Source organism: Elgaria multicarinata, chromosome 6, assembly GCF_023053635.1.
Source record: "Elgaria multicarinata webbii isolate HBS135686 ecotype San Diego chromosome 6, rElgMul1.1.pri, whole genome shotgun sequence".
Lineage (NCBI taxonomy): Eukaryota > Metazoa > Chordata > Lepidosauria > Squamata > Anguidae > Elgaria > Elgaria multicarinata.
The window spans coordinates 10,628,959-10,650,908 of record NC_086176.1 but is presented as its reverse complement, the minus strand read 5'-3'; the positions used below and the strand labels follow the sequence as shown (position 1 = coordinate 10,650,908).

Sequence of the window (21,950 nt, the reverse complement as noted above, 5' to 3'; positions counted from 1 at the left end):
TCACCAGCAGCAGCATGCATTCCCCAAGGAAATGTATTAGTCTTATCAAATCTGATTTTGGTTTCCCTTGAACATCGTTACAAATTTTGCCTGAGGAGAAATCCTCTTATTCACTTGTCCTTTGGCTTTTGTGGAAATCCAGGAGGGGTGTGTGTGTGTATGTGTGTGTGTGTGTGTGTGTCAGACATTCTCTCTCTGTCTGTCTCTGTCTCTGTGTGTGTGTGTGTGTGTGTGTCCACACACACACACACACACACACACATTCACACACTTCAGCTAGTCTTATCAAAACTCCTTGGGGTTCCTCAAAATTCCACAGTTATTTTGCCTGAGGAGAAAACGGTTACGTTCAAAGTTTACTGTAATCAAAATGTTAGTAGCAAGTCTCAAATGATTCACTTCAGTGCTGTGGCAGAATACGCAGGAACGTCAGTGTTCGGTGTTCTCTACAAAAACGCACTCTCCACATGTGTGCGCCTTCTGTATATCACTTATTTCCTCAGCACTTGATCACGAAGGGGCACAACCCAACCCAAATTCCGCTAACTTTCTATAAAGGTGGGAGTGGGGGGAATTTAAAGTACAGCCAGGGTTGTGGGTGAGAGAGTTCATAGAATCATAGAATAGCAGAGTTGGGAGGGACCTACAAGGCCATCGAGTCCAACCCCCTGCTCAATGCAGGAATCCACCCTAAAGCATCCCTGACAGAGGGTTGTCCAGCTGCCTCTTGAAGGCCTCTAGTGTGGGAGAGCCCACAACCTCCCTTGTTAACTGATTCCATTGTCGTTCTGCTCTAACAGTCAGGAAGTTTTTCCTGATGTCCAGCTGGAATCTGGCTTCCTTTAACTTGAGCCCGTTATTCTGTGTCCTGCACTCTGGGAGGATCGAGAAGAGATCCTGGCCCTCCTCTGTGTGACATCCATTCAAGTCCTTGAAGAGTGCTCTCATGTCTCCCCTCAATCTTCTCTTCTCCAGGCTAAACATGCCCAGTTCTTTCAGTCTCTCTTCATAGGGCTTTGTTTCCAGACCCCTGATCATCCTGGTTGCCCTCCTCTGAACACGCTCCAGCTTCTCTGCGTCCTTCTTGAATTGTGGAGCCCAGAACTGTACGGATTGAATCCTTCCATCGGCTGTGCTGACCCCCACCCCCTTCCAGCTCTTCTCCCAATGAATCTGCTTCTATCTGACAGGTTTTCATCCAGCAGAAAGCAATTCCAGTTATGGAGCCCCACTGGGGTGGAAATGGCTGGAGAAAAATGGTTCTGGGGAAAGGTTTGGTTCCTGTTTCTCATTCCACACTTTAGATCTTACCCCACTTCCTTCCTACTTTATAGAGAATCAATAGAGACCCAGTCCACCGAACGGCTGCAGTCTCATCTCGTTTTGCCCTGAATCTGTGAATTGGACAGTATTGCATGTGATGCAATGTGAAGATTACGTGAGATGAAATGAAATGATAAAACCTTCTATCTGTGGGGCTATCTCTATAAAGGCCCATTCACACATGTGCAAGCCATCCCCGGATGTTATAGTCAATAAGTGGTGGACTTGCATGTATGAATCAACCAGCCCTAAGATGTTTACTTCTCCATCTGCTTGCCAGCCTTCCCCAACCTGGTGACCTCCAGAAGTGTTGGACTGCAACTCCCATCGTTGGCTGGGAATGATGGGAGTTGCAGTCCAACACATCAAGGCATCAGGTTGGGGCAGGGCACTGGTACAGTAGCACACACACCAGTGACAACCTTAACTCAGCCTCAAGGAATTAAAGCAGAGAGAGAGAGAGAGATTGAAACCCGTTGTCAGGAAGCAGATGCCTTCAGTCAAGTGGGTTCTGTAACTAAATATTTGTGACAGATCAGGAGGGAACAAATGCCTCTTCCTTCTTATTCCTCTTCATGTCTTATCAGCACTTAGTAAGTTATGAAGTAGTGGCAAACGGTGGGTCTTTGATGGAAGTGCTTTCTAACGGTAGTAGACAGAGAAGGGTTTATTTCATGAGCTAGCTGGCTGTGCAAACACAGCAGCAGCACACTTCGGAGCAGGGACCAAGCTGACTGTTTTAGGTAAGGAAATGTATCTTCTAAAGAAACCCCATGGTGAAAATGAGAAAATCTAGGATTCCTTTGGCTCCATGTTGTTATATTAACAAAACTAGGCACAGGCTGGGCTTGCACGATCCGCAGGGGAAACGGCGCAGTATTTATTTATTTATTTATTTATTTATTACATTTTTATACCGCCCAATAGCTGAAGCTCTCTGGGCGGTTCACAAAAATTAAAACCATAATAAAACAACCAATGGTCTAAAAACACAAATACAAAATACAGTAAAAAAAAAAAAATCACAACCAGGATAAAACCAGCAGAAATTGATATAAGATTAAAATACAGAATTAAAACAGTAAAATTTAAATTTAAGTTAAAATTAAGTGTTTTAATACTGAGAGAATAAAAAGGTCTTCAGCTGACGACGAAAGGAGTACAGTGTAGGCGCCAGGCAGACCTCTCTGGGGAGCTCGTTCCACAGCCAGGGTGCCACAGCAGAGAAGGCCCTCCTCCTAGTAGCCACCTGCCTCACTTCCTTTGGCAGGGGCTCACGGAGAAGGGCCCGTGTAGATGATCTTAAGGTCCAGGCAGGTACATATGGGAGGAGGCGTTCCTTCAAATAACCTGGCCCCAAACCGTTTAGGGCTTTAAATGTCAATACCAGCACTTTGAATCAGGCCTGGACCTGGACTGGCAGCAAATGAAGTTGTAAAAGGACTGGCGTAATGTGATCTCGCCGGCCAGTAGGGGTTGTTTTCCCTGTCCCCTGCGTGCCCACCATTTGCTTTATTACCCCGCTGTGTCATAGGTTGCCGTGTTATGTGGTGCAATGGGGGTGGCTTCTAACCCATCCTAGAATCCTTGGCTTGTAGCAGGGGTTGTGGGGTGGGTTTGGATGAGACCGCAACCCACGTCGCGGGTAATTAAGCAAATGGCAGGTGAGCAAGCAGCCTGCGCAGAAGCAGGGAAAACAATCCCTACTGGGTCATTGTTAATGGTTTGAACTTTAGCCAGCTGTGTGCCCATAACTGTTTCCAAAGCTGAAATATGATCACTGATAAATCCATGGCCCAGTGGATCCAAATGATTAGCAGCAAATCCTGTGATTGGGGTGTTTAGAGGACGGTAATTGTGGCTGACCATAACCATGTTCTCCTGGCTCACACATTACCTTACATTTGGGCCATGCATGCTAGTACATTCCCTGAGACAGCCTTCCCTGAGCTGCTGCCCTCCAGATGTTTTGTCCTTCAACTCCCATCAGCCTGAGCTGATGTTCAGGAATGCTGGGGGTTTGCAGTTCAAAACATCTGTAGAGCACCAGGTTGGGGAAGGCTGCTTTAGGATAACTGGGAGCCAGTAGGGTGGAATATTTGGGACTTGGACTGGAAGAGTTGAGTTCGACCCCCCTGCTCAGCCACAAAGCTTCCTGGGTGATCTTGAGCCATTCACTGTTTCGTAGTTCAACCCCTGTCCCTATGAATATAACAGGAAGGGAGCTACATGAACCAGCCTTTGCTCCAGGGAGGAAAGAGAGAATATAAATGTAATGCATAAATCAAATGCCCAAACATGTATTGAGAGAATCCGTTTTAACTAAGGAAAACTTCTAAATGAAAACGTTGCCTTCCCATTAGACCAAAATCTATGCAGCCCCCAGCATTCTTTTCCCAACCATTTTTTTTTTAAAAAAAGGGGGTGGGAAGGGAGAAAAAGCTGGTAGTTGCATAGACCGGTGACTTCCTCTTTGAGAGGGTTGCCTCCAACCTTGGATGGAAAGCCTTCCCTTTGGTAGTACAGTTTCACGCTGTGCAACAACAGCCCGCTGAACTTTGGCCAAGGAACTCGAGTGTCTGTTTTAGGTAAGCAGAAGGAACTGACAATATGGGGTGAGATGAAAATAATGGTCTACTCTATGTGCTTAAGAGGGTTTGTTTATTGTCATGGAATCTAGGTTCTTAGTAGGCAACTACTGTGTGAACCATGAGAGGCAGTGCAGTGTAGTGGGCAGAGTATTGGACTTGGACCAGAGAGGTTTGAAGCACTGCTCAGCCATGAAACTCACTGAACTGCCACTTATTTTATCTCGGTCTACCTTCCAGGGTTGTAGAGAGGCTAAAATGGAAATGCCTTAATACATGTTCCCTTGAGCAACTTGCGGGGAGTGTGGGTTATAATTTACAAATCAATAAACTGTGCTGTGGGCACTGTGCTGGGAAGGTCACAGTGAATTACAAGGTGAATGTGAGCTGACAGTGTGTTTCCCTCTCTGATCTAGCCAATACTTCCTTGAAAGTTCTAAATAAATGAGAATTAATACCAAGTAAACCTGGGCTCCTAGGAAGTTGGGGATTTTGTTGCAAAAGACTGTATACTTCTCTACCAGAGCCTGTATTGCTCTAAGATTGTGCAGATCTATGGATGATTACCGGCTCGCTTGATCATGCAAAGTAGATTGCCGAAAGTGTAAAGAATCCTGAGGATTTGAGCAGCCCCCCTTAAGATGCAGTTTGCTCTGTGGACCATTAATTATGGCATCACCATCATAATGTATAGTTTTCCTCAGAACTCTTGGAGAGACACAAGATTGAAATGGATGGGATTTCTGTACGGACAAGATAAGACTCAGATGTAGTTTGTATAGATAATAAAAGGGAGAAGGAGACCCATTCACCCTGCTCCCAAACCTCTTCCTAGAGTAGGTTCACTTACAGGGTGGACACTCTGTGTACTACCGACAAAGTGTACTTTGGACAAGGAACACGGCTTACTGTTCTAGGTAAGATATCTGGGAACGATGGCCATATGAAACTTTTATTCAGTACATATATGTAGAGCAACCACCGTTCTGTCAGGTAGGTAGGACGGTCTCATTTCATATTTCAGACGGGGAGCTGAGGCTGAGAGATAGGATGGAGTTTGTACAAATGGTGGTGAGAATCCCTCCCACACAGTTCCAAAACTCTTTCTAGAGCAAGGAGGACATGCTGTGTACCGCTGAGAGGTTGCACTTTGGTCAAGGAACACAGCTTACTGTTCTAGGTAAGATAAGCATGAATTCTGATTCTCTGAAGCATTTATTTAGCCCGCTTCATATTTATTTATTTATTTATTTATTTATTTATTTACAATATTTATATACTGCTCCCTATCCAAAGATTTTGGCACTGTGTAAAAACACCATTAAAATTACATTTTAAAAGAACAAGGTTCAGATAAGACCGCAGCTGGTCATTCAGGGGAAGTTTCCTGGAACTACGATGTTTTCAGGAGGTGCCGAAAGCAATGCAACGTTGGCACCTGCCTGACCTCCAGAGGCAGAGAATTCCATAGGAAGGGGGCTACCGCACTGAAGGCTCTGCTCCTGGTGGACCTCAATTATGTGATGGAGAGCCAGTGTGGTGTAGTGGCTAGAGTGTTGGACTGGGAGTCGGGAGATCCAGGTTCTAGTCCCCACTCGGCCATGGAAACCCACTGAGTGATTTTAAACCAGTCACAGACTCTCAGCCCAACCCACCTCACAAGGTTGTTGTTTTGAGGATAAAGTGGAGAGGAGGAGGATTACGTATGCCGCCTTGGGTTCCTTGTAGGAAAAAGGCAGGATATAAATGTAATAATTAATTAATTAATTAATTAATTGGATCATTGGTCCATGTGGAACCACTAGGAACATGACCTCAGTGACCGATCAGGTTGGTAGGGAGAAAGCACCCTCTCAAGTATCTTGGTCTCAAGTTGTTTAGAGCTTTGTACACTTGTATCAGAACCTTAAATTGGTCCGGTTTAAGACTGCCTATTTAAGAACCTTAAATAGGCAGTCAGTTGAAAACACTTTCCATATGGTATAGCAATAATTCTGCCAGGTAGGACAGTGTTATTTATCATTCCCATATTGCAAACTGGGAACTGAGTTTGAGAGACTGGGTGGATGAAGAGACCTTTTGTAGACTCAGGCTCAGAAACAGCTTGTATAAACTGTTTCTGAGTGCAGCACAACCCCTCCAACACATTTCCCGAGCTCTTCTTAGAGCAGTTAATTTACAGGGAGCACATGCTGTGTACTTCGGACCCATTGCAGTTTGGTCAAGGGACATGGCTTACTGTTTTAGGTAAGATATCTGGGAATTATGGACACATGAAGCTTTTGTTTAGCATGTATAGAACTACAACAATGCTGCCAGATAGGATGGTATTGTTGATCATTCCCATATTTCGAAGTGGGAGCTGAGGTTAAGAGAACTGAATGGATGAGGAGGTTCTGAGTGGAAGAAGCAGCTTGTACAAATGGGGGGGGCAGGGGAAGAGAACCCCTCCATCACAGTCCCAAAGCTCTTCCTAGGGCAGGTTAATTTGCAAGGAAGACGTGCTGTGTACTACTGAAAAGTTGTACTTCGGTCAAGGAACACGGCTTACCGTTCTAGGTAAGATTTGTAGGAATGATGATTCTATGAAGAATTTATATAGCCAGTTTCAAAGGTTGGAAGCACTTTCCATGTGCGGTAATAGTTACAGCAATCAGAATCCTACCAAGTAGGACAGCATTATTTATCATTCCCTTATTGTAAACTGGGAACTGAGGTTGAGAAATTGGATGGATGAAGAGGCTTTTTGTAGACAGCTTTGGGCTCAGAAACTATGGTGGGGGAGCAGAACTCCTCCAACACCTTTCCAACACTCCTCCTAGAGCAAGTTAATTTACAGCGAGGACATGATGTGTAACTATGAGCCACTGCACTTTGGTCAAGGAACGAGGCTTACTGTTCTAGGTAAGGTATGTTCTGATTCTCTGCTGAACCCATTTCAAGGATTGAAAGCTCTTTCCATCTGTGATCATGGTCATCCTACAGCATCTTATGTGATGGATGTAATGACTTATTTATTTTATTTATTTATTTATTACATTTCTATACCGCCCAATAGCCGGAGCTCTCTGGGCGGTTCACAAAAATTAAAACCATTCAAAGTATAAAACAACAGGATAAAACCATAATATAAAATACAATATAAAAGCTCAACCAGATCAAAACAGCAGCAATGCAAAATTACAAATTTAAAACACCGAGTTAAAATTTATTTATAGACTGTTAAAATGCTGGGAGAATAAAAAGGTCTTCACCTGGCGTCTAAAGGCATATAATGTAGGTGCCAAGCGAACCTCCTTAGGGAGCTCATGCCACAGCCGGGGTGCCACAGTAGAGAAGGCCCTCCTCCTGGTAGCCACCTGCCTCACTTCCTTTGGCAGGGGCCAAATGAACATCAGTGAACATTGATGTTCATCAATGACGCTCATCTGAAAGTTATATTAAAAATGCAAGTGAAGAAAGCAATGGTAGGGGGTGGGGGTGGAGTCTGCTATTGGCACAAAAGGTCCCACCCTGGGATACTTAGGAGAGGGAGTATCCGCAGAGTATGTCCCAAGAAAATGTGTAACAAAGGCAGGATTCGGTGTGGCTTAAAAATGGGACAAAGTGGAACAAGGATATGCATGAAAAGATTAATGTCCTTTATGGGCACTTCCCAAATGAGACTTCAGTTCTGTTTGGATAACTGCCTTTTGAATTATATTCTCTGGGATTCTAGGCAGAAATCTAAAAGTATCTAAAATCTAAATCTAAAAGGATTCTAGGCAGAAATCTAAAAGTATTTGGGGGATGTGAGAGCCACATACATTCCAGCTGTCCTGATTTTCCAAGCACAGTTCTTTTGGGGAGATGTTGGCGATGCCATTGAAAAATGCTTATTTACCTGCCATGGAATTTCTGCTTTCCATCCGGTTAGTTAGAAGATAAATTCCAGTGGGGATGGTGGGTGGGGATGGCTTAGCTGGATCTCGATTCCAGTGCACATGGATGTAAATGCGCATTCATGGGCACAAAATCATCACTACCAGTGCACCCCAACCTCCCATTTCAGATGGTAAATATGTTTGAGTTGCAGCTATTGTGTACTAATGTACAATCAAATCCATTGTGAGATGAAACAAGGGCCATTTAGCACGAGGACCAAACTGGACATAATTTCCACATATGTGTGGTCCTGATGCCACATTTGCTGAGATGATGGGAAGGTAGGCAGGGGGGCATTTACCAGCAGAAAAAGAGGGAGACGGGCTTGCTCCTTCGCATGAGTGCTGATTCTTCTCTTCGAATGTCCCTAGGCCAGCTTTGTCCAGCCTGCTAACCTCTAGATGTTTGGGATTACAAATCCCACCAGCCCTGATTATTGGCCATGATGACATGGAATGATGGAAGATGTAATCCAGCACATATGGAGGCGACTACATTGGAAGAGCTGCCCTAAGCCAAACTCCCTTAACATTGGAGCCCAAGCAGTGGGGGGAAGCTTGAATAGCAGCATTTGCAGAGAAGACTCTGTGGGCATGGGGAGGGGAGTTAGGTTCCCCCTCCCACCTGTTGCGTCTCCCTTGCAAATGCCCCTCCGAACCCCCACATACAAGGGGAAATGCTGGTCTGGGAATCCTGTGCTGCCTTCATCTTAATATCTAGTCCTACCTCAGTTTACGAAGACCTCCTTTTTCACAAGCTAGTGCAGGACAAGCTACAGCAGAGTAAATCAGTACAACAGAACAGGTGGAATCCAAACTTCAGCAATGTGTAATAGAGGAGGGGGCTCAGATGCGAGGATAGGTGCGACAAATGCACAGGGGTCCCTGTTTTCCATCTGGGTATTTATTTTTATTTTTTTTATTTATTTAAGTATTTTTATGCCGCCATTCAGCCAAAAAAGGCTCTCATGGCGGCTTACAAAAGTATTTCTTGACAGTCCCTGCCCACAGGCTTACAATCTAAAAGACATGACACAAAAGGAAAGGGGATTGGGAGGGAGGAGGAGGAGGGGGAAAAGGAAAGCAAATTCAGGCACTACAATCTTAGTTGGAAAGTTCAGCAGTTACAGGTGACAGCAGAAGGGAGGGGGCTCTCAGCTGGAGCTGGACCCAGGCACGGTGGAAAGATGCCTGGCTGCTGCTTCCTCCCTCATGGTGGCCTCTGCAGTGTCAGTTGGTAGCAGGAGGGAGGGGGCTCTCAGCTGGAGCTGGACCCAGGCACGGTGGAAAGATGCCTGGCTGCTGCTTCCTCCCTCATGGTGGCCTCTGCAGTGACAGTTGGTAGCAGGAGGGAGGGGGCTCTCAGCTGGAGCTGGACCCAGGCATGGTGGAAAGATGCCTGGCTGCTGCTTCCTCCCTCATGGTGGCCTCATGTTGGGTAATGTTGGAGGGCCTTCCTTTGGCTCTTACAAGAGCAAGTTTGCCAACAGGGACGTCATGCTGTGTTCTGCAAATCCATTGCACTTTGGACAAGGAACACGGCTTACTGTACTAGGTAAGAAACATGTGGACAGTGGGCATACATCTGCAGGAGACAGGGTTAGCGGAGAGAGAGAGAGAGGCGATAAATAAATGAATTTGTGTTTCTATGCAACTGGTGCAAACCTGGGCAGCTAATCTACAGAAAACACAGAGAAAGAATCGGGGGGGGTGGGGGTGGACATAGAGGGATTTTGCTCTTTGGATGAGGCTTATATCACACTTCTGGATAGATTTTTTGTCTCATGCAGACACCAAATGGATTTGAGGACATGAAAGCCTCCGTGCAGAAAACTAGCCTTTCAGGACAAAAGATTCTCGGCCTACTTTCTTGTTTTATAGGTGGTATAGAGGATTTCAGGTTGAATGGGTGGTTGACTGGGGGAGCATTCAGTGATATGCACCTCCACCTGCAGTCGGAATGGTACATTCCAGACACAGTTTTGCCACCTCACTGGCAATTAGGGCTTTGAGGATGGGTGGGGGTGGGGGGCGCGGTGGGGGGGCAGTGGATCAGAGCTGTGCCATCATCACCCCTAAAACGGAGACCAGGTTTGGCCTTGAGGTCCAGTGTTCTAAGTCCGTACACAGTCATAGATCTACACCTTGTGTCAAATCATTACAAATGTGGAATAAAAACAAGCATTATAACACTATGAAAGCGGTACATAGAATGTGGATTGTGCCCCAACAGTTATCAATACACTTCAATACTGCTATAAAGCAGTAGTTTAGATCTAGCCAGAGTATGAAGTTGTGTGTTAAATTTAGTTACGAATCTGTAGTTGGTTGCCTAGAAGGGAAAGGATTTTCATACAGCCTTCTACCTCTGTGCTCTGGATATGAGCTGCACTTTGGACCTGGAACCAGACTCACCGTCTTAGGTAGGATCTAACTAGAATTTGGCGAGGGGCTGGGGGAATCACTTGCTTGCTTTTTTTAAAGGTATTTTAAGATATTTAAGAGCGGCAGGGTGCAAATTTTGGGCTGTATATTAATATCTTGTGTCCCATTCCAAGTCCCACTGACTTCTGAATAATCATACATAGGATTACGCTGTAAGGCCGAGATTGAAGATAGCTTTTTTTCAGAGCATTTGAAGGAAGTTTGAACGAGGGCTCACTGGTGGTGGTATATTAACTCATCTCACGTTTGCCCCTGGTAAACAAAGAAAGGTGTGTGTATCCATAAAGGTGAATGAGACCAGACTTATAGTACAGTCCTTTGCACGCGTACTGAGAAGTGTGTCCCATGGAAATGAATGTGGCTTAGTCCCAGGGAAGTTTGTATAGGATTGCAGTCCTAGTGATTTAAAGAGCAAGAAAATGGGGGAAACTTGAGTAAAACCAGACACACACTATATTTCTGTGGCTTCAAAATGGAGGAAAAATAGGGAATTCTGGGGGGGTGGGGTGGAATAAAGCCATACCTTAAAATATTTCCTCTCAAACAAACATGACTCCCAATGATACATGATGCTTTGTAATATTAGCAAATTAACCTCGCTGTGGCAGCCTGTATTTAAAATGGGCAATGTTATAAATTAGTCCGCATGGGCACACTGAAAAAAAAAAATAAGGAACCTGTGAAGCTAATTGTGGCAGATGAGACATCAGAAGCACATGGAAAGCACCTTTTTCATCACCTTTTAAACTGGGGACGGGCCAGTTTAACCTTAACCCATTCTTAATATCAGCAGAGACCAGGGAAGAATCTACACAACTGCTTTATAACAATATTGAAATGCACAGACAACTGTTGGAGCCCATGACACATTCCATATACCGTTTTCAACCCCTTTCATAGTGTTATATCTTGCTTGGTGTAGATCTGACCAAAGTTAATAGAATATCAGGGACGTTTCTTGCAACTGTAACATACTGTTAGGATGTAGTCATACGGTTTTATTAAATATGGAGTTGGAAATACAGCACTAATGCCTAGTAGTCAATTATATATAGCCCTTAAAACAGCAGTCACTTAAGTGTATGTTCCACTGAAGTAAATTGGGACTTAATTCTGAGTAAATGTGCGTGGGATGGAGCTGCATTCAGAGTTTTCATGACATCAATCACTATTGCGTGCATTCTGTTTCTACAAAATTGCTCTTCACTATCTCTAGATATGCATAGAGGGATGGAGAGCTCATAGCTTCACGGTAGGCACACCCATGCAAAAGGCCCCCAGCTCAGCCCCTGGAGTCAACAAATAAAAGGATCCCAGGTAGCTCATCTAGGAAAGACCGTGTTTTACCTGGGATCTTGGAGAGACACCTGTCAAATTAGCTTTAGTGGGCTAGATGGACCTATAACCCACCCACCCACTCCGATCTTTTCCTCAAGCACATATTTTTAGAAAAGAAAGTGTCGTTGAAAGACTTTGGTTTGGCTGCAGTTCAGCCTTCAGAAAATATGGGCAAACTCCATCCATCATAGGTTTTCTACATATTATGACAAAGCAAAATGTGACTAATCTATCAAAATAATGGGCTGCATACAAGCACTAACTCTGTAGTCATATATAGTGATTTACATTATAAGGTCCATGTCACAGTATGCATGAGGCGTGTCATGGATGTATACTTGACAAGGAGATACAGCTAAGCCTGGATCCCTGACTGGCTGGGCTTATATGATACCTTGCTTGTAAACACAAAGCCCTTTCAGATTTTTGCAAGCCCTGTGCAGGCTGCCCTCACTGCCCCACATCTACAATGGCCCTGCCCTCCGTTGTCAGATTTGGGGCATGCCCCCTCTGGGCCCAGCCCAAGTGACATCCTAGGCTCACATGCAAGTCTATCAGGGCACCAGAGTGGCAGTGAGTGCAGGCAGGGCAGAGTCATAAAAGATGTTCATTCTGATGGGCCCTGGCATGGTGCTCTGGGCCTGTCAAATGCTCCAGAACCGCCTGTGGACACTGTTTGTTGCTTTCACACATTCCATTTTTAGACTGATACTTAAAAGACTCTTAGCTGAACATTTAGAAAGCATTGTGTGAAATACCCCTTAGAAAATGCTTCTTAAACTCAAAATGATTTCTAGTGCTGACAATATCATTTGCTACACACGAGAGCATAAACACACACCGAGAATAGAACACCATTCAGACAGCACGACGTCTGTGAGGAGTCTCTTCTCGATCCTCCCAGAGTGCAGGACACGGAATAACGGGCACAAGTTAAAGGAAGCCAGATTCCAGCTGGACATCAGGAAAAACTTCCTGACTGTTAGAGCAGTACGACAATGGAATCAGTTGCCTGGTGAGGTTGTGGGCTCTCCCACACTAGAGGCCTTCAAGAGGCAGCTGGACAACCCTCTGTCAGGGATGCTTTAGGGTGGATTCCTGCACTGAGCAGGGGGTTGGACTCGATGGCCTTGTAGGTCCCTTCCAACTCTGCTATTCTTGTGATTCTATGAATTAACACATGCAAAGAGAAGCAGGAACATGCCTGCTGTCCCAGCTCCTAACATCCACGCACTGATCGGCTCTCCTGCAGAAAGCCTGTTGTGTTTTGTGCTCAAAGGAATGACCAATGTATAGAGGTTAAGAATGGGGACCATGGATGCAATCCTGCCTGCCCATGTGCATGTTGATTCTCCAGAGAAGTTTCACCATTGGAGTAGGCCTTCTTTACGACTGATTCCCATATATGCATTACACTGACTCATTACTTGTTTCCTCAGCAGTTGCTATTTGGCAGCTAAATATGTACACTTCCTCCATTAGGAAGGGCTGTGTCTCAGGTGACACCAGGGGACAGGCATAATCTGTAATGGCCCATTCAGACATGCAAATCGTCACTCGATGGCGTGAGTGGCTGACCTGTGCAAGCCAGTCCCTAACTTGAGCAGACATTTCATCTCTGTGTGGCATGTGTCACTTTCTCTTCCAGAAGAGGGACAAGTTACCTCCCCTCCAAATGTGACAATATTTGCCCCATCTACTCAGGAGCTCCAAAAAACCAAGAAGGTCACAATTGTGTGTTTGGCCACCAACTTCTTCCCGGATCATGTCAATCTGACATGGTCCGTGAATGGCGAGAACAGAACCGAAGGGGTAAAGACAGAGGAGCCCATATACAAAGCCACGGAGAAGACCTATTCGCTGATCAGTCGTTTAAGGATCACCAGCAAAGAATGGCAGAATCCAAGGAATAACTTCAAATGCAGTGTTGACTTTTACAACGAAACTGGGAAATCAACCTATGATGACACCATAACTGGTGTAGGTGAGTTGAGCCAAGTAGCAAGGTTTAGCTTGTTTCCAATCATTTATTCAACTCTGGCTAGTTGTGCACAGGAGTTACAAGTGACACAGGTGATTTGAGCCCTCTTGCCCCCATGGGTGGCACTCAGCAATTCCTCTGGCTTTTGAGAGGTATTGCCCACATACTTCCAATATCCTCAAAATACTTCCATATCCTCAAAACCCTGAAGGCCACATGGCAGAGGAGGGCACCTCTCACAAAAAGGAGTGGGTGAAAGCTAAAATAGGTGGGGCCACCCCACCACCACCACCCACACACTCTCATAAACAGACAAACACTTCCACACATACTTACATGTGCTCATGCACATCCACATGTAACATGCACATACATCTATTTTTACGCATAACCATTCACTCTCTCCCTTATACACACACACATACACTCAATCATACATGCACATCTTCTCATAGATGACATGCATTCATGCACACACCTCCATTTTCAGGAATAACACACACCCATTCAGACACATAAAACACATATGCACACCCATACATGAATACGTAGTCTTCACACATGCACAGAGGGGGCCCCTGTATTTGGGCCTGAACAAAGCCTTCCACGGGATGCAATGGAAAGCTTTTTGCCCAGCCTTAACTCAGAAGACAATATTAGGAGTGGGAGACGTTCGAGGCTGTCATAGAGAGGGGAGGGGAGGGGAACGTCTCCCCCCTCCCCTCCTCCATCTCCCCAGTGGAGACCCCCTTAATTGCCCCTCCCCTGTGTGACAACAATGCCTAATTGCTGAGGTGTGGGGAGAAGGACCGGGCTACGTACCTGCTTCCCTCGGATTATCCCCATAGCGCTAAGCTTTCGCTGTTGTTGTTTTTGCTACCAGGCGACAGCAATCTTTTGCATACCAGGAAGTGAGTTTAAGGGGGGAAATGTAAAAAAAAATCATAAAAACTCAACGGATGACCCAATCCAATTCAAATTTGGTATGCTTAAAGCTCTCCCTAATATCTATTACTCTGCCAATTTTGGTGTCTTTATCTTTAAAATTTACACAGATGTAAGCATTTCTTTAAAACCCTGTTCCTGTGCCCCAGCGGTGGCTCAAAAGATACGCTCAAAAAGTAGGGGCTAAATAGGGCAAATCTTTTGGCTTTATTGCACAATTAAGGCAAGATGCCTGGGAGTACTTCACAATCAAAGCAGATTATAAGGTGGAAAACTTCGGAGTCATTTGCATGCATTTCGCAGTGATTGCACAGTATAACGCTGGTGTGATAAAGCTCCTAGACCTCACAGCTAATGGGCCTTCTTTCTCTTCTGCTTTCAGAATGCAGTAGCAGTTCTGCAAAAGGTAAGCCAAAATCATCCTGCTCTTTCCAAGTTCATATCCCATTGGAATAAACATATGCGTGGATGCTTCTCTGATAGCCCTATTGGAGATCACGCTTAGGATGAGGTCCTGGAGCGTTCTCTATGTGTACAACTTCCTAGTTCAATACCTTTAGGATTGCACTATTGCAGGTGATCTGTACAGGTCTGTGAACTGTGGCACAAAAGAAGATCGGAGGAGACATGCGTAGATTTCCGTTCACTGTGGGTGGGATTTAATGGAACCCCTCCGTTCTCCTCCAGAAAGTTTTGGCAGAGCTGTGATAGGCCTCATCTCCCTAGAGCAGGTGGTGCAGCAGCGGACAGGAACATTTACATTTTTACCTGTGTTTTCCACTGACAAATCTGTTCATGCAACAACCTCCATTAGTCCAGTCAAAATAATTGTTCTTTGAGTTGTTTGCTCCTGTATGCAGTGGTGCAGCTTAGTAATTTTAGACCTTCGATTTAATGGACTTATGTAGGGTGACCATATGGAAAGGAGGACAAGGCTCCTGTACCTAACAATTGCATATAAAAGGGAATTTCAGCAGGTGTCATTTGTATGCATGCAGCATCTGATGACATTCACAATGGTTAAAGCTGCAAGAGCCCTGCTCTCTTTTGTATGTTATCAAGAGGGCAGGGTTCCTGCAGCTTTAACTTTTGTGATGAAGAGGGAATTTCACCAGGTGCTGCTTACGTACAATGGAACCAGTTACCTAGGGAAGTTATGCGCTCTCCCACACTAGAGGCATTCAAGAGGCAGCTGGACAACCCTCTGTCAAGGATGCTTTAGGGTGGATTCCTGCATTGAGCAGGGGGTTGGACTCGATGGCCTTGTAGGCCCCTTCCAACTCTGCTATTCTAATATTCTATGAAATGACACCTGCTGAAATTCCCTTTTCTATACAACTGTTAAAGAAACAGAAGCCCTGCCCTCTTTTTCATATGGTCACCCTATCTTATGAGCAGGGCCGCCATATGTATTACTTTGGCCATATGGAAAGCCCACAAGCAACATTTCTCTTCTCCCACTCCCATTCATGCTTTCAAACTGCTTCTAGATCACTGATGGGTTAGAATAACAACAAAACTGTTCCTGGTTAAAAGAGATTCTCTAACATGCACAGTTTTGCACTTTAAATTTGCTGAAATCATAGTACCATCGTGTCTACGGAAATAAAACAGAGTTTGCTTCTACTCCTGCCGCTCTCTGGGTGGTCATGTATGTAAATTTAATATGTCACCAAAAAGCCGATTGGTGCATTCCCAATCAGGATATAAACTGGTGCAAAACCGTGGGCAATTATTCTGTGTCTTCCTGCATTCACTTTGGTTTCTTTATAGCCAATCAAGTTTTATCTGAACTACTTCCTCCCTATATGTATTTGCAGGCTTCTTCCATTGAAAAGGAAAGCTTATGGCTAAGAATCAGGCAGCTTGAAGGACCCTAAACTGTGCTCCCTTTAGGGCACAATCCACTCCATGTTTAGACATAAAAACATCCTACAACTCCCAGCGTTGGGACTTGTAGGATGTTTGCCCCCCCCCCCCCGTCAAAACATGCATTGGAGAGACAGTATGGTGTAGTGGCTAGAGTGTTGGACCATGAGTCGGGAGATCCGGGTTCTAGTCCCCACTCAGCCGAGGAAGCTCACTGGGTGACTTTGGGCAGTCACAGACTCTCAGCCCAGAGTCCCAGACTACCTCACAGGGTGGCTGATGTGGCGTTACACCCCACAAGTCAGTTCCCTAATGTATGTCTAGAATTTGTAAGTCCATTGTGTTTAGAATGTTGACCTGAGTGGGTGGAGATTGAATATCCTAGGAGGGTCGAGGAGGATATATAAGGGGATGACTGAGGTGATGGGGGGAGTGTTTTTAAAGTACTTTGGTAGGAGGGAGAATTAGAGGATCAGGGTAAAGAGGGTTGTCTTTTGAGTGTAGTGTGCAGATAGTCAGTTGGTGTATATTGAACAATCCTGATAATAAAGAAAGTTCAAGAGTGAAGGTGTGAGAGAAAGGAAAATGTGTATGAGAAGAGAAAAAGGATTGGATGAGAGGTTTTAACAAGGGTCTGAAAAGTTTTATTATGAAACAAAGTTTGTGAACATTGAAATAAATTTTTATTCAGTTTATTTTGCTACCACAAAAAATCCCACGTGTCTCCTTGGCATTTATCACCTGCAGTTCTATACATATAACACCTGTTCTGACATTAATTCACCATCAGCACATATAATTCACAGCACATTATTTTATTCCTGAAATTATTCCTGTTTAACCCCTTTCTCCACATAGTTTGTAGAAAGGCGGCACTTGTCCCTCACCTCAGGCTCAGAAAGTGGTGGCGCTTAGCTTGAGCAGGGAGTGTCTGCGGACAGGCCTGTGGTAAAGAGCCTGTGTCGTGGCACAGCTGATGTGAGGATAAAATGGAGAGGAAGAAGATTATGTACGCCGCCTTGAGTTCCTTGTAGGAAAAAAGGTGGGATATAAATGTGACACAACAACAACAACAACAACAACAACAACAGTTTATTGCAGTCAATAGACCATTCCAACAAATGTAACACATAAATAAATAGATCCTTATCTCCTTTAAATACCCTGTTATGCTTTCCATCATACCAGCTAAAGGAGGATCCACTCCCAGGTTCACTTAAATGTAATCGTTCCCCTACCCTCACCCCCCATGCTAATAAGGAATTTTGGGAGGGCAGAATGTGGAGCACTCTCATTTTTAGGCATGGGGAGCTCCAGCAGCCATGGATTTCTTTTAACCAGACCTTGTCCTATTCTGAAAAACAAGCTGACGTGTTTCAGTGGAAGCTGTCGTGCCACAAATTCAATGCCAGACTTGACAATGTATGTGCCAAATTGCCTCTCCCAGCAGTTTCCCCCCTGCAGGTTTTCCCGTGCAGCTTTGCAAGGGCAGCCCTGTGTTTGAACATTGGGAGGCACGGCTGGGTGGCGCTGGGCCAATCGGGAACACAAAAACAGCCAGCAGGGAAATAAACGTTCCCCGCGTGCAGCATCTCCGCTGCCCCATATGCCTTTTCCCCTTCAAAATGGCCTGCAGTGTTACAGCAACCTTCGCCAAGCTCCCACCTTCCAGGTGCGTTGGATTGCAACTCCCATCATTCATTATGGGCATTGTACTCCACATCTGGAAAGTGCCTAGTTGGGGAAGGGTTGTGTGTACCATCTGGTGTGGCCCTCAAAGGCTTGCATTTCTGAAATATTGTTTGGTGGGGGGAATTCTTTGGTGCAATAGCCCTGGCAGAAGAGCTTTTTATCCTGTGATCATTTGTTTTTCTTTACCTTCCTTGATTTTTAGAGAAATATCTCAGAGACACCAATTTTGGAAAACTGGTGTATATTCTTCTCATCTGCAAGAGTGCCTTGTATGGGGCAGTTGTGATGGGCCTGAAGCTAAGAAGAAAGGTAATGTACAGTGTTAATACTCTGATCCAACTGGTTTCTGATTAAAACAGTGAGTAATTCTGCCATGAATTGGCTTTTCATTCTACTCTGTCCTTTAAATGATGTTAGTTTGGGCAACCGGACCAGGCCGGATCCACACCTTGTGTCAAATCATTACAATCCCATCATGGTAACGCCATATCCCTCCTGCACATTTATACCTCGTAGGACACACGCATGACATTTGTTGAATTTCAGACAGTGCCCACTTTTACATGACAAAACCATGCCTGCTTAGATTCTGTCTATTTCTTCTCAATGATTAGGTAAAGGAACCCTTATTCAAAGGACTGTCCTATGGGGAAACTGCCCCAAGACCTTTAATAACTACTCCTGTGTTAAGGTTCTGGTCTAACTATTTGTACTGTTTAATTGTACTTACTAGCTATTTAGTGTTGGTCTAACTATCTGTACTCTCTTCTCTTTTCTGTCCTGTGACAGCTGATGCCATAGAAGCCTTTTGCCTGAGTTGAGTGAATTCTAAGAAGAGAGGAAGAGAACGATCTCTCTTTGAACTGAAAATAGTTGCTTTGAGACAATATTTTGTTGCTACTGCCAGCTGCTGTATTTTGGTAAAACTGCTGAGCGTTTTATAAAGTTTTCCTGGGTTTCTTTTGAATTTTACCATGTTTACTTGCCTTACAATCCTATACATGTCTCCTCAGGAGTAAGCCCCACTGAGTTCAATGGAGCTTGCTCCCGGGGAAGAGGGTTGCATAGGGTGACCATATGGAAAGGAAGACAGGGCTCCTGTATCTTTAACAGTTGTATTGAAAAGGGAATTTCTGCAGGTCACATTTGTATATATGGAGAAACTGGTGAAATTTCCTCTTCATCACAATAGTTAAAGCTGCAGGTGCCCTGCCCTTTTTTGTATCTGGTTACTCTAGTATAGCTCCTGCAGCTTTAACTGTTGTGATGAAGAGGGAATTTCACCAGTTTCTCCATATATACAAACGTGACCTGCAGAAATTCCCTTTTCTATGCAACTGTTAAAGTTACAGGAGCCCTGTCCTTCTTTTCATATGGTCACCCTAGGGTTGCATCCTTAGGACACAATCCTATGCAGACAGAAAAAGGTTCTACAACAATGAGCATGCAGAGCAGTGTGCCCTTAAAGTACCATTGATAGATGTGTAGCATAACCCTATGCATATTTATGTAGACGTATGTTCTGCTGAATTCAGTGGGACTTACTTTCAAGTAGTGTGCATAGGATTGCAGCCTTACAAATGTGTTGATTATTCCTTTGAAATCAATGGATTTTAAAGTGCTTAACTTTGCTGTCGTTCCCTGTAATCTGTCTTTGATTCTCTGCTATGACATCTTTTTAGTAAAGCCACAGAACATTTTTGCTGAGTTTCCTGCGTTTCATTTTATAAGTTATTACGTGTCACACAGTCGTTTGGGTACAAGGCAATGCAATTTTGCAACTAGCTTTTACGAGGTGAATATCTTTCTCCAGAAGGTGGTTGAGGGTTTTCCTGTTACTCACAGAGAGGAATAGCTTAGAGCTAAAAATGGATCTATTCGTTTTGAACAAAAGACAAGCCTGTTAATCATAAAACCAAGAGTATAGGCTGATCAGGTAGAAATGAATGGAAACTTCCTCTACACATTGTAGTTGTGTTAAAGTAGAACATTTTCACTCCCAAGTTCTCTCTTCTCTTCAGCTCTTCAGGTTATGAGCTCTTGTGCTTTTATTATTATTATTACAATTATATCTTATGTTTGCACCCTGCAAATAGTCAGTCCCCAAGGGACTAATGCTTAAGTATTAAAAGAATAATTAAAAATCCATGGCACAACTAGCCATACCAACAAGTTAAAAGACACCCAAACCAATCCTAATGCAACAAACCATGCACCTTTTGAAGAAGGGGGATCTTTGATAAATTCCTGAGTCTTGCAAGCCTGGAGCAATTCCCTCAAAAGGGAGTTCCAAAGAGGAGGAGGCCACCACAAAGAAGACCCAAGAACTTGGCATTCTAATTCACATTTCCAGAACTAGGGGTGGGGGAAGTCCTTCTCTTTTCTTAATGCACATGAGAGAAAATACATGAGGAGACTCTCCTGCCTTGGACCTTTAAAAACACACACATTTAATGAGTAGTACAAATAACATGGATTATAAAATATGATAATCAAACCAAAGGAATTCATATATTGAAGAGATTTGGGAGAAACATTTGAGCAGTCAGTTCTGTAGACTTAGTTCATCTTGCTATGTTCAGCTATGACCAAAGGTATATCTCTAGATTTTGCCATGTGTGGGTGCCTTGCCTTATTTGTGCCAGGTGGCTTGGATCTTGACCAGGCTTGAAATTGGTCCACTACAGTGCCATATACTTTGTGGTGCATGTACACTCAGATACTAGTCAAGTGTCGGTTCTGTAAATGGTCCGGAGTTTGCCATTTTGTTGCTGAATGTGTTAAAAATGTGACTTTTCATCATCACAGAGTATGCTGATACCAAATCATAGCTGCCTCGTTTTCAGTAACTTGGGCCTAGATCTTACTGAGGTAGCTGACCTGTAGCCCAGGTTGTACCACTTCAGATGGCAGGTGGGGACTCTTATGAGTGAATGCCCTTCCTCAACAAAAACATTCCCTGCATTGTCAAATAGCATGTTGGGGCAAAGGCTGTATTACAATCCTTCTCCCTTACAAACTGGTTGGCCATATGTTGAGAATTTTTTGTATGGAGGAGCTGCATTTTATAGCTGGGCTCCAATACTATTTCACTCTGTTCGGTAGACAACATACAAAAGTGTTTTTGTATCTTAACTGCATTTGACAGCTAATCTTAGACACCATATTTGATGCCTACCCAAACAATCAACAACTGCTGGTGAAAATGAGTCATAGAATCATAGAATCATAGAATAGCAGAGTTGGAAGGGGCCTACAAGGCCATCGAGTCCAACCCCCTGCTCAATGCAGGAATCCACCCTAAAGCATCCCTGACAGATGGTTGCCCAGCTGCCTCTTGAATGCCTCTAGTGTGGGAGAGCCCACCACCACCCTAGGTAACTGGTTCCATTGTCGTACCGCTCTAACAGTCAGGAAGTTTTTCCTGACGTCCAGCTGGAATCTGGCTTCCTGTAACTTGAGCCCGTTATTCCGTGTCCTGCCCTCTGGGAGGATCGAGAAGAGATCCTGGCCCTCCCCTGTGTGACAACCCTTTAAATATTTGAAGAGTGCTGTCATGTCTCCCCACAATCTTCTCTTCTCCAGGCTAAACATGCCCAGTCCACACAGCACTTAAAAATCTGAGATCAAGCATCAAATTCAGAATATGAATTTTAATTTTGAATTGCACACTGAACATTTGGGGTGGGGTGGAAAATTTGACATGTATGCTTCGCAGATATACACTTCAGCTCTTAGTTGCACTACCAGAACATCATCTGAAATCCATAAGGGTTGGCCAGTGCAGACTGGGAGACCTCATCAGCTACACAAGGGCATTTCCGAAGGACCTGCTGAGGATGTCAA

The 21,950-nt window shown here is 44.4% G+C and overlaps 1 protein-coding gene across 1 annotated transcript in view; it reads left to right on the top strand.

Moving 5' to 3' along the window:
- Window positions 1–19,811, top strand: part of LOC134400145 (M1-specific T cell receptor beta chain-like) — a 38,030-nt gene extending 18,219 nt beyond the window's left edge. The window contains exons 4-8 of the mRNA XM_063128434.1: window positions 10,145–10,257; window positions 13,266–13,601; window positions 14,926–14,949; window positions 18,307–18,413; window positions 18,894–19,811. Coding sequence (XP_062984504.1) covers window positions 10,145–10,257; window positions 13,266–13,601; window positions 14,926–14,949; window positions 18,307–18,413; window positions 18,894–18,905 — 592 coding nt within the window. The 3' untranslated portion in view covers window positions 18,906–19,811. The remainder of the gene's footprint in view (window positions 1–10,144; window positions 10,258–13,265; window positions 13,602–14,925; window positions 14,950–18,306; window positions 18,414–18,893) is intronic.
- The last annotated feature ends 2,139 nt before the right edge of the window (window positions 19,812–21,950 follow it).